Raw genomic sequence first — 12705 nt, 5'->3', positions numbered from 1 at the left:
ATTTGGTCCACAACAGCTGCAAACTTAGATGCATCTCACACAAGACGGGATTGGAAAAGCTACTATCTTGCTAAAATAACCATACTACCTAATAATTCAAAGCACAGTCTAATAAAAGCAACGAACAAAGCAGGCGGATGGAGCCGGTCGTTAAGATAATCTATGTAATACTAAGCAGATTTTATGATTTCGAGGCATATATCACTGGCCTGCAGCAAAGGCCTCAACGGGGAAGGTCTTGGTAATGCCGGCCAGACTCTTGAACTGTATTTTCCCGGTCGGAGGGCTCTCCACAGTGATGTCACCAACAGGAGCCCAGATGAGCATCTCCTTGGCCTTCACTCCCTTCAGTTTCTTTATACGCCCACTCTGAATATACCCATGGATTTCAGTATCATAGCTGACCTGCTTAGAGATGAGCTTGAAAGTGTGCTCCACCTTCTTCTTCTGAGAAATCCACATGTAACCACTGCTCTTCACATAACCCACCTCCACCACATCTGCAAGAGGCAACAGTCCTTCTGGAAGCCCGAATTCCTTCAGCAGAGCCGCAGCCTGCTTTATCCCCTCTGCGTGTCCCTTCATCACCACAGCTCCCTCCTTCTCTGATGCCATGCCTTCTTATCACTTTCTATTCTCTCCAGCTGATAAGCAAGTTTCGATTGAGTTTTGGGTGCACTCTCTTATTTCCTTGTGTTTGGAGAGGTTAGGGTGTAAGTTATTTATAGTTGCTCTCGGACCGTTGGAAAATCCACCATGTTAAGAAAATTTTCTTGAATTTCACTGGATGATTGTGTTCCTTTGTGAATGGAGTAGCCAGAGGGAAAGTTAAAGATGCAGCATATAAAGTGTATGGTTCGACATTTGCCGTATTTGGTTTTGGACTTTCTTCTAGACTTATATTTTAACATTAGTAATTTGGCAGTGAAAGATTCATGGAAGGTGTGCCCAATGAAGACAATGGACTAAGTGTTTGTGCCTATGCTGACTCGTTTGAGTATGCAGATGTATTTTTCACAACATTTTCTCTCACTTTGGATCCTGAATTATATTTGAAGGAGAGAATTGTGTAAATTTTATATATATGTGTGTGAGAGAGAGAAGAAAATCATTTTAAAGGAAAAGTCACAAATCAAAGTAATTTTACAATATTATTTATTATTTTAGATATGGTTACAATACATTTGAAAAATAAGTTTTTATAAGAATATAATTAATCAAAGATTTGAATTAATGTTAGCACTATAACAATACTTACTAACTTATTATTCAATATATCATCTCGAGCATCTTCTAAATACAAGATGTATATAAAATCATCAAATGGTAATTACAAAATCATGTGTTAAAATCATCAAAAAGGTTGGTACCCAAATATTTAGTTAAAAAACCCACACCCAAATCTCAAGATTAATTCACAAGTTAAGAACAACATGTTTCTTCTACCTATTATGTGTGCATCATAATCTAGTCACCAACTTGAGCACTCCAATTTTGTTTTAGTATCTCCATTCAAATGTGTCATCTGATGTTGCATAACATACATCTTAAGTTGATCAACAATTGTAACTCCCTTTTGCAACTCTTTATTATGTTCAATATATTCTTATATGCTTAGTAGATGAAACTCAACTTCTATAGCATATAACTTTTAATCATTAAGGTAATTAGGCCCCCTTTTTTAAATTTGTATAGTTCAAAAAGATATACAAATAGACATCCATAAAAGTAATACCAAGCAACCCAAAATTTATTTTCCCCAAAAATTGAGTTTTTATATTTCAATCTAAAAACCACATTCTTTATATAGTTAACATTAATATCAAGGTTTAGACATTTATTATAATATTGTTCTACCTTTTTAATACCTTGCAAGAGCAAAGAAAGAACCAACACTTACAAACTAATATTAGGGTCAAGAGGCACATAGTCTCATGGCACCACCTAAACTTTTATGTGCTCACTAGCTTCATCAATGTATCTACAACATTCTCCAAAGTGTCAACTTTCTAGATAACATCACCCCCATATCCTCTACCATGCCACAAGAAAAAATGGTACTAGAATTCGATGTACTTTATCCTCACATGAAAGTTTGGATTCTTCACTAGACTTACGACACTCTTAAGTGTCATAGAGAACTATAAAGCTCCTAGACTTACCTTTACATCTAAACACAATCAATTAAAGTAGATGTTTCCCTATAAGTGTAAATAATTTTCATATTATACTTTTGTAGTGGAAAAGCAGCCATAGCCTATTGGTCAATCATTTAATTAATAGTACCACCAAACATAATAAAAACGTATCAACTGGTGAATCTTCTATTATAGACATCCTCAACCTACTTTGAATCCACAAATCTATAAATAGTCATTGAAATTTGATTTCCTATATAATTACCATGATAACAAAATGAGTTTTCAAAGTTAACCCATTAAATATCTAAAGAGCCTCTTCACTACATCACAATATATTCATCTAAAATCAGCCATGAAATGGCTCAAGATGACCACTACTTGGGTGATGTATAGTTTTGTGCAAACCATAATTTATATTAAGCTCACAATACTAACATGCAGTATGAGTTATATATATCCTCCATCTTACTAGAATAAAGCATACAAAAATAAACTAACATGATGAATCACTACTGCATAAAGTTCACATACTCAAGTCGAACCAAATTTTTTTGTGAGTTCTATCTCTTCTAATATCCATCCCTAAAATTAAATTGGCCACCATTAAGTCCATTATCTCAAATTGTGTTAAAATTTGAGGCTTTAATTCATAAATCATATACTTTCTCTTGTCGAAGAATAATATATCTTTAATATTTAATACAATAATAACAATTATTTTCTTTCTTATAATAGATGTAATTTTTTGATTTGGACCTCGAAAAATTTAATCCCAACACAAATATCTATAAAAATTGATGCTACATCTTACAATGTTACTAAAGACCATACAAAGATTTTTATCTACAAACAAAATTTTACTCACCTTTTTCAATGTAGCATCATAATTTTGACATATAAATATCTTCCTCCAAATCACCATGGAGGAAATATATCTTCACATTCATCTAGGGGTGTGTGAAATACAATGGGGGGCCAAAAAATGGCCATAAACACTTTTTGGTCCATTTATGGCATAAGACAAGCATGTTATAATGTGCTCGTATTATGACTTGGTAGTGATCAAGCCTAGGCTCACTTGCTATCAAACCATAATGTGAGTGCATTATAACATGTCTACATTATAACATGAGTATGTTTTAATGTTCTTGTATTATGCTTATCATAAAAAAAAATACATAGCTACTATTCTATCTCACCCCTTATATATCCCTCTCTCTATATATTTTAAATATATATTATTATATTCTACAAGAAAATCCCCCACACGCCTCCCATCAAGAACTAAGATCCCAACAAAACTGAGATAGAAACCTCTAAATCAATCTCTCTCTCTCTCTCTCTCTCTCTCTCTCTCTCTCTCTCTCTCTCTCTCTCTCTCTTCTCTCTCTCTCTCTCTCTCTCTCTCTCTCTCTCTCTCTCTCTCTCTCTCTCTCTCTCTCTCTCTCTCTCTCTCATCTCTCTCTCTCTCTCTCTCTCTCTCTCTTCTCATCTCTCTCAGTGGGTGCTAGAAAGAGATAACCTTATTATTAGCCTTCCCTAAATGGTTTTTTATGAAAAGGTGTCAGTTTCATATGGAGCTTTATTATCGTGTCCTCTTGGTATATATATCATCATATGCTACCCTCTTTCAAGTACCCACTTCATAATTCATTAATTATGCCTTTCTAGGTATCCGCATATGAGGAAACAATATTAAATAAATGTGTTCACAAACCACCTTTACCACTACTAGTGTAAACCCATTACCTCTTATGAATGTATTACAAACAATAGAGAGAATAAATATTCTTAAATAATTTCTCAATTCACCTTAAGTGCCTTAGGATAATTTCACAGGATGTTCGAACCATTTCATAGGATTCGCAAGATAAATGTCACATTAATCCTAAGAAGGTGTTGGTGTCTTGGTGTTGTGTAGATGGAAATAGAGATTAAGAATAGTTTGATTAAGAGTTTGGACACCTATCACCAAAATTTGGTTTGGAAATAAGAGGACTAAAGCATTGGGAACTATTTTTCTAGGGTTTATGTAGTTCAAAATCTAAAATGTTTGTAGAAACCTATTATGTTTGTCCATTCCACTATCATACTTTGAATCCTTTTAAACTAGGTATGTACACGCAAAAGAGAGAAAAAAGTTGTGTACTATAGGGGCTTCCCTTGATCAAACCTTGTATTGGTGTCCCCACCTCCACAATAGTAATAATGATGTTGATAAAGAGTGTGTACTCCATGAGAGAAGAAAATTCATAAAATAACATAAGACAATGATACCTTAGATGTGAAGCCCTTACTTGGGTTCCACACAAGATGATGATGCAGTTCTACAAATATAAGTACATAACATGGTAATAGCAATAAATAAGAAAAAAAATGCTTGATTCATAAGAAAAATGAGCTCGATAATATCCTAGACTTCTTAGCTTGATTGATCTTGTTTTGATTGTGCTAGAGATTTTCTTAGATCATTATGTACTTTACAAGTGAGAAAATGAGTTTCTTTTAGATGCAACTAACACCTTTTCACAAATAACCATATGGGGAAGGCTAACAACAAATTCATGTCCATTAAAGGCTTGAAGCTGAAATTGAACTTTAAAAGTTGAGGCAACTATGTAAGACACTATCACTAGGCTCTATAGTTCTCCCACATTTGGTGTTCCAATGGGCCATGTACTATAAAATTTGACCTATTTTGCTAATCAAGGACTCTGACAGTCATGTTTACTCATGATTGAGAACATACACCAAAATGGGTGTGTTAAACGTAGCATGAAATTGTGAGCATTATTATCATATAATGTTTAATTGCTTTCCTTTGGCATCTTGGAATACCCATTTTGTTGTTATTAATTTCACATATACTAGTTTTTACTCCCTATGGTTGCATCCATATCATTGTCATTGCTTCTACCTTCCTACACACACTTAGAATAAAATCATATATTATTGTATTTGTTTAATACATATTTGTTTCCCATAAGGCCAAAATACCAAAATAGGGTTTTTACCATTTATGACAAGCTCTTTAGCAACCTCAAAATTTATCCTCTTCTCAAATTGCAAGTTGTTATCTAGAGCTATTTATTATAAAAGAGCATTCAATACATTTTTTCCTTTAAATTATTCTCCTTCTAATTGTCATTTCATGTTTCATTAAATTTTATTTTATAATAGTTTGTTTAATTGTTCATCATACCTAGAATAACTTATTTGTGTGTTCCTTATTTTTTGTGTAGTTGGGTACAAGATTTGAGGAATGAAGTGATTTTTTTTTGTTTTACATCGCTATATCCATGTGGACAATAGTACATCATGCAAGCATCCTAACCAAAGAAATCCAACATTTGACTAAGTGAAGTTGCATATTTCTCTTTTTTTGGCATTAATTTTGTGAGTTTATGTCTTAATTGGCATTAAAAGGAATTTTTCAATTCAACACTCTTATTTTGACTTAGTGAATTTGCATTTCCATGTTGAAAACAAACTTCTAGGATAATTTAAAATAATCTCTTTGAAAATAGTAGAAAATGTATTTTATTTATTGAACAATAGATTAATACTATAATACTAGAGTATTATAGTGAAATCTTCCAATTAAGAAAATTAATAACTTTATAAGATGGACTATATTTTCCCTATCTTACAATGAGATATATAAATCTATATTTTTTATTCACCACTAGAAATGTTAGCTTCAATAAATAATGTATCATATTGTTAGAAGAGAATTTTCAAGTCTTTTTCTTATTTATACATCCCTTCTTCGCATGGCACCACTTTTCCTACTCTTACTAGGATTTCTTTTTTACATCTCTTTATCATCATACTTCTTATCTTATTTTTTATGGGTTCACTTCAAGCATGTAGTACATCCTTGGAATCCCTATCAATATATTTTACCACTAGAAGCCTTTGCGACTATTAGGTTCTTCCAAGATTTAGGTAAAGGAAAAGTTATAGTTATATTTATATATATATATATACTTTCTAACTGGTTCAAGATTATATTAAAACTTTAAGGGTGCTTGATTATCAAATTTCCTTTATTTTTAAGGAATATAATTTTATTTTTAAATGTATTTTTAATTAAATTTTTCATTTGATAGATTTAGCGTATTTTTATTCACAAATTATTTGTATTAATTTCTTAAGAAACATTCAAAAGGATGGAATTAGAGATCAATTGTGTTGTTCCTCAAACCTTTTTATCAAAATTTATCTAATTTTCATCTAATATTTGTGTATGTTATTTCTTCTCTATTACAACTCTTCGTTGATATATTTCCTCAAAAATGTCATTTATTTTTAGTTTTGATAACTTGTACTTAGAGTCATAAACTCCTTAATCTCTAAATGAAATTGTTTTGTCATATTTGTCTAGCCATACTTGGATTTATAAAACCACTAAACCAAATACATTCAATACAACACCAATAAACTCACAACACTAAAAGAAAGACATCCCACACTAAAATCAGGACATAAATCTAATACAAAATGTTGAATACATAGTGAATGAAACAATAAAAATATTAACTGTAAAGTATTTTAATCCAATTAGACATGTAATAAACCATATAATTTTAATACAATAATGAAGAAAAAAAAAACATAAAATACACAAACCATAAACCAAAGATGCTCAAGATTCTATTGATCTTGCAAAATAGAGTGCACCTATACAATTCACTTATCAAACTTTAATTGAAAATAAGCTAATCGTGTAAGAATACTTATAAAAGAGCCTTCCAAACCTTTATCTCATACCTTCAATATTAAAAAAATTGAAAACAAAAAACCAATTCATACACACAAATTACAAATCAAAATTACAAGTTATAGCAAAAACTCAATCCTCCTTATTCATGGTTAAGAAACCCTACACCTCTTGTAGATCTTATGCATCATAGATTCCATCATAATAATCAGATTGGTCATTTTCTTAAATCCAAATGCTTTATGAAGGTATTCAATGTTGAGTTATAACATCTAAATTGAGAAGATGTTCTATAATTCTCAATTTTGATCTTTTGAATGTAACCTTCCTGTTAATGTCTTCTTACACAATATCTTAGATATTTCAAAAAAAAAAAAATCTCCATTTCATTTTACCCACTCCACAATACTTGCAAATCATACATTATTTATTCTTCTAGACATTCTTAGATCAAGGTGCATCTAATACAAGGGAGAACCAGAAAATATTACAACTATCTTGCTAGAATAATCATACTACCGAATTCGAAGCACAGATTCACTAACAAAGCAGGTGTATGCAATAAGAAGGTTTCATGACTGCGAGGCATATATCACTGGCCTGCAGCGAAGGCCTCAACGGGGAAGGTCTTAGTTATGCCGGCCAGACTCTTGAACTGTATTTTCCCAGTGGGAGGGCTCTCCACAGTGATGTCACCCACAGGAGCCCAAATGAGCAACTCCTTGGCCTTCACTCCCTTCAGTTTCTTTATACGCCCATTCTGAATATACCCATGGATTTCAGTGTCGTAGCTGACCTGCTTCGAGATGAGCTTGAAAGTGTGCTCCACCTTCTTCTTCTGAGAAATCCACATGTAACCACTGCTCTTCACATAGCCCACCTCAACCACATCTGCGAGAGGCAACAGTCCCTCAGGAAGCCCGAATTCCTTCAGAAGAGCTGCCGCCTGCTTTAACCCCTCTGCGTGCCCATTCATCACCACAGCTCCCTCCTTCTCTGAAGCCATGTCTTCTTATCACTTTCAAGTTTTATCTGATTGAACTAGGATGGGTTTGAGTGGTTCTCTTGTTATGTTATTTATAGTTGCTCTTCTGTCCTTTGGAAAATCGCCCATCTTGGACATTTTTTCTTTGATTCCACCGGATGAGTTGGTTCATTGGTGGATGGGATTATCAGAGAGATTCTTCAAATGAGACGTATAAGCTGTGCTGAAATCATCGACGTCGGTCGTGTTTGATTCAGGGACGGTGTGCCCAATGAAGACGATAGGCAAAGTGTTTGTGCGTATGCTGATTTGTTCTTTTGTATAGGTTAATTTAATGATGTGTGAAAGTGATCTCACACCATGAAAAAATGATTCCTTAAATTTAAAAGTACAAATTCAAAATTTATCCATTCTCGTCTATGAGCCAATAAAAAATTAGTTTGCATAATTGATTCTTATAGGAACGGTGCCAATCAGAACGGCTTATTAGTTTTAAATATATTTAATCTGTAATAATTCACAAGCACTTCATATTCAAAAACCATATCTACTCAGAAGAGAATTATTCCACTTAATAAAAACTCTAAGTCTACACCAAGTTATCCTAAAACATCTACATGACAAAAGGGTGTTGTATTTAATATTCTTAATGATCATAATGCCAATCTAATCAAGAATCCAACTTTGGTGAACTTGGCCTTTATAAACTAGTGATTATCCCAAGATTATTTATATATCATTAGCCCTTCAGATCATCTAACATCAAGGCAAAACATGTCAAAGATGTAATAGTCAAATTTTTCAAATCCACTTGAAAAATCAAATCTACAACACTAAGAATCAATAATGTGTGGTGTAAGATCAATTTTCTAAATTCTAAGAACTACCCTATTTAAATTTTATTATTTTACATCCAATACATAGAACAAGTTTTGTGGTTCAAAAGTTAGATCAAAATAGTAGATAACTATTCATTATCCACAAAATCAATTACACATATTTATGTCCATTATTTTAAATTTTGAAAGTTATGTTTTTTATTAAGATAAAAATAGGTTTTGAAGGGGCCCCGAAACCCTTTTACAAAAGATCCTTATGAGAGAATAGCATTAAGAAACCAAAAGGAACATACATAAGAAAAACCAACATAGCAACTAGAAAAAACCAGCAGAAAAGCCCCAAAAAACCAGCAACAACCGGCCAAACCAGACAAAGCACTGAAAAGGCACTATTTTATGTTTTTCGGGGCATTAGCCAAGTTACTGCTAATCCCATACAATTCTTTGATATTATCCCTAAGATTAGGGATTTCCTTAGCAGACGCCACAGTAGCTTTCTTAAGGCTCGCCCTAGTTCTCGTTGCCGCTCCACCGGGAGTAGAATCCTTGATCCCAGTCTCGATAGCATCTTCATCAATGTTGAGGTCCACCACCTGTTTGGGAGAGATGGAGCTTTCAAGGACCTTAGAGATTTCCTCTAGGCTCTTTGTAATAGTAGTCAAGATGTTCGGAATCATTCCCAGCAGGTTTTTCATTGTCGCTTTACCTTCTTTCAAATAGTCAATCTGAGCTTCCATCTTCTTAGCTTTTTCCTCCATGTCCTGCTTCCATTGCTTCTGGTTCCTATCGTCTTCCTTCCTTTTCTCATCCATCTGCTTACCATTTTTTTTCATATTCTTCAAAAATTCATATGTCCACCTGTCAAAGCCCAATCTAGCCTCGGTAAGGTTTTTGACGTTATCCAGGAATAACCCTTCTGCAGCACCCTCCTTATCCTTACTCAGACTATCCTTAGCCATTTCCTTCTCTAGTTCCTTATTCTTCTCCATCTCAAAATCCGTTGTTCATCTTTTTCCTCATTAACCTTATCATCCTTCTTCGCCATATTCTGGCTGTTGACATTGCCTAAGCTAGCATTGTGAATTGGACTATCTTGGTTGGACACGTCCTTGGCTTCATCTTCCTCTGCTCCCACATCCTCATCTTTCCAACTTTCCTCACCTCCAGACTCATCTATTTCCATTTCACTGCCATCTTTTTCGGTATCCTCTGTGTCATTCTTGTCCTCTTGGGTTTTCATCCCAGTAGCACTCTTGCTCTTTTTGCTCTGAGTCAACTCTTCCTTGCTAGGTCCGCCTTCCTCCAGCTTTCTCTTGCATTTCCCTGGAGAAGCAGGCAATCTCTTGTTTTGTTGAATGGCAAGGATTTTGCAGTGCTCATAAATGAGCATAATGAGGCCACAATGAAGCACCGGGTTCGAAGGATTCTTCTTGTGTTTGTTGAGAGACCTTGACAAAGACCTGAAGAGGTAGTAGGGCAGGGACACCCTTTTCTCATGCCTAAAGTGGTTTAAAAGCACAAAATGACAAGTATGGGCCCTAGTAAAACGACCCTCCACTGTTATGTATTCCATGATAGCATTCAACACACAACCCTAAATTTTTTTGATGTTGGAGGCATCATAATAACCCCCCGTGGCTTTACCTATTTTAGCCCTCTCCTTCTCCTTATGCGGAAAAAGTTTAATTGCGTTATTGGAAACTTTAAGATCTCTAAAAAAATTGAGACCTGAGTGGGGCATACCTATTACAGTCGCAATGAGGCCCGCGTCCAATTTGAACCTCACACCATGGATTTTAAAAGACCTGTTACTCCAATTTTCAGTTATTTTGGAGACTGCAAGATTAACCCTACCTTTATCGTAATCAACCAGCTTCTCCATAAAATTCGTCAGGGACCCTTTTTCTAGATTCGTCCATACTTTTGGCATTTCCTTCCATCTGGATATGTTATCTGGTTCCTCCCTCCTTAGATCCCCTCCCATATTCAATTTCAAAATGTCACCTCTGTTCTTCTGCAAACTCAAAGCTTCTTTCCCGTTGTCTCTTGAAATTTTGAAAATGTTAACCCATAAAGTGTGCGGAGGGTTAATATCTTTGATCACGATCCTACCATTTTGCCAAGTAATCATAACCTTTCTATAAATGCATAAAATACTCATTTCAACTATCATTATTGTGCAGTCCTTCTTTCCCCGTGAATCTATCATTTCTTAGGAGATCTTTAATACTAAAATTGATATTATCTTCCCTGTGCCAAATGGTTTGAGCTTCGAAATTAACGCCTAGGTTTGCCAGGCCATCCGCAACCAAATTTTTTTCTCTAGAGGCATGTTCAATTATTATAACTTTAAAGCTAGCAATAATTTCTCTAGCTTTAAAAATTATGTTTTCTATCTAGACCATGATGGCTCGGTTTCCCCCTTCAAGCACTTGATAATATTTAGTGAGTCTCCCTCCAACCATAAGTTGTCATGATTTAGGTTCTTAGCAATTATCAAAGTATTCAGAGTTGTTGAAGCTTTAGCATAATGACTGGTTTGACTACCCAGAGGACCAGCAACCGCCACTAGGCAACTTCCAGCAAAATTCCTAAAAATGCCCCCATAACCAGCTTTACCCGGGTTCCCCTTCGACGTGCCATCAAAGTTGGCCTTTATCCATCCCTAAAGTGGAAAGCACCACGCCAGACCTTCCCCACCCTTCTCCTTGCTAGATTTGGTGATAGAAAGATTCCATCTATCATTAAAGTCATCTTTAGCTACTAAACCATGATCAATACCATTGAGACATTCAAATATACCTCTATATATTTTATCCACCACAACTTCAGGGTTAGCACTTTTATCCCTAAAGATCTTATTATTGTGCTCCTTCCATATGTTCCAGATAATATTAGGGAAAGTAAATTTCCAAAGCTCCACAATCTTAGGGTTGGAATTAGGACAGTACCATTGTAGTCAGGACTCACCTAGAGAGTTCGGAAAAACCCAGCTCAACTTCCACCTATTAAAAATAATTTTCCAAATTTCCTGGCTGAAAGTACACTGGTGGAGAATGTGGCAAGTAGACTCTTCTTCCCTGCAACAAAGAGAACACTTGTTAGGAAAAAAAATCCCCTCTTTTGAAGGTTGTCCAAAGTCAGCACCTTATTTTGGATAGAGATCCAAAAAAAGATATTAACTTTAGGAATTAATTTCCTATTCCACACTTTAGCCCAAATAGAAATCTCTTCCAAAACTTTGTTGTGGATAGCCACAACCAACGACACAGAGTAATTCCCATCCGAGGTCTCCCTCCAAATCAGACTATCCTCTTTGTTGTCCCTCAAAATTTTAGAAGAAAACAAAATCTCAAGAAACTTTAAACTCGGACAATGCTAGCTAAACTCAATCCAATTCCCATTTCTCCAGTAGTCTCTAACCAAACCCCCATGCCTACTTTTGAACCAATCTTTCCAATCATTAAGGATTGGAATTTCCTTCAAAGGTTTATCCATAAGCCATCTGTCTTCCCAAAATCTTATACTTCTTCCATTACCCAAATTCCACAATCTTCCAGCAGTAGCCCAACTTTTAGTCGATTGAACTACTTTCCAAATTGCAGACCCTTCAACCATAAAAGATTTATCCAGAAATTCTTCCTCAAAAGGTTGCATGTGAAGATATTTCTTTTTCCAGATTAAATTCCACTCTCTTTCCTCCCCTTTCATTCTCCAGATTTGTTTTGCTAATAAGGCATTATTCATAGAGCTAATATTCCTTAAACCCAACCCCCCAGAGGCCTTGGGAGAACAGATTTTGCTCCAAGCTATAAGGGGAATTCTATTCTTGTCTTCCACTCCCGACCAAAGAAACTTTTTTTGGATTCTTTCAATTGCCTCCGCAAATTTTCTAGGGATTTTAAACAGACTGAGAGCATAAATAGGCAAGTTTTGGAGAGTAGTTGTAAGCAACGCATCTTGCCTGCTTGACTAAGGATAGCCCCTTTCCAACCTGCTAGTTTAGAGTTGAATCTA

The 12705-nt window shown here is 34.8% G+C and overlaps 2 protein-coding genes across 2 annotated transcripts; both read right to left on the bottom strand.

The window, feature by feature from the left end:
- Positions 1–201: 201 nt before the first annotated feature.
- Positions 202–615, bottom strand: LOC131028912 (uncharacterized). The gene has a single exon (XM_057959286.1). The coding sequence runs from the start codon at positions 613–615 to the stop codon at positions 202–204; it is 414 nt and encodes a 137-aa protein (XP_057815269.1).
- A 6841-nt stretch (positions 616–7456) lies between these two features.
- LOC131028913 (uncharacterized) lies at positions 7457–7870 on the bottom strand. Its single transcript, XM_057959288.2, has one exon. The coding sequence runs from the start codon at positions 7868–7870 to the stop codon at positions 7457–7459; it is 414 nt and encodes a 137-aa protein (XP_057815271.1).
- Between the last annotated feature and the right edge of the window lie 4835 nt (positions 7871–12705).

The sequence above is a fragment of the Cryptomeria japonica genome, chromosome 7 (assembly GCF_030272615.1).
Source record: "Cryptomeria japonica chromosome 7, Sugi_1.0, whole genome shotgun sequence".
Lineage (NCBI taxonomy): Eukaryota > Viridiplantae > Streptophyta > Pinopsida > Cupressales > Cupressaceae > Cryptomeria > Cryptomeria japonica.
The sequence above is the reverse complement of the archived record's forward strand: the minus strand, read 5'-3'. Positions and strand labels throughout refer to the sequence as shown.

Coding starts and splice junctions, on each gene's coding strand:
- LOC131028913 (XM_057959288.2), bottom strand. CDS start 7,870: ATGGCTTCAGAGAAGGAGGGAGCTGTGGTGATGAATGGGCACGCAGAG.
- LOC131028912 (XM_057959286.1), bottom strand. CDS start 615: ATGGCATCAGAGAAGGAGGGAGCTGTGGTGATGAAGGGACACGCAGAG.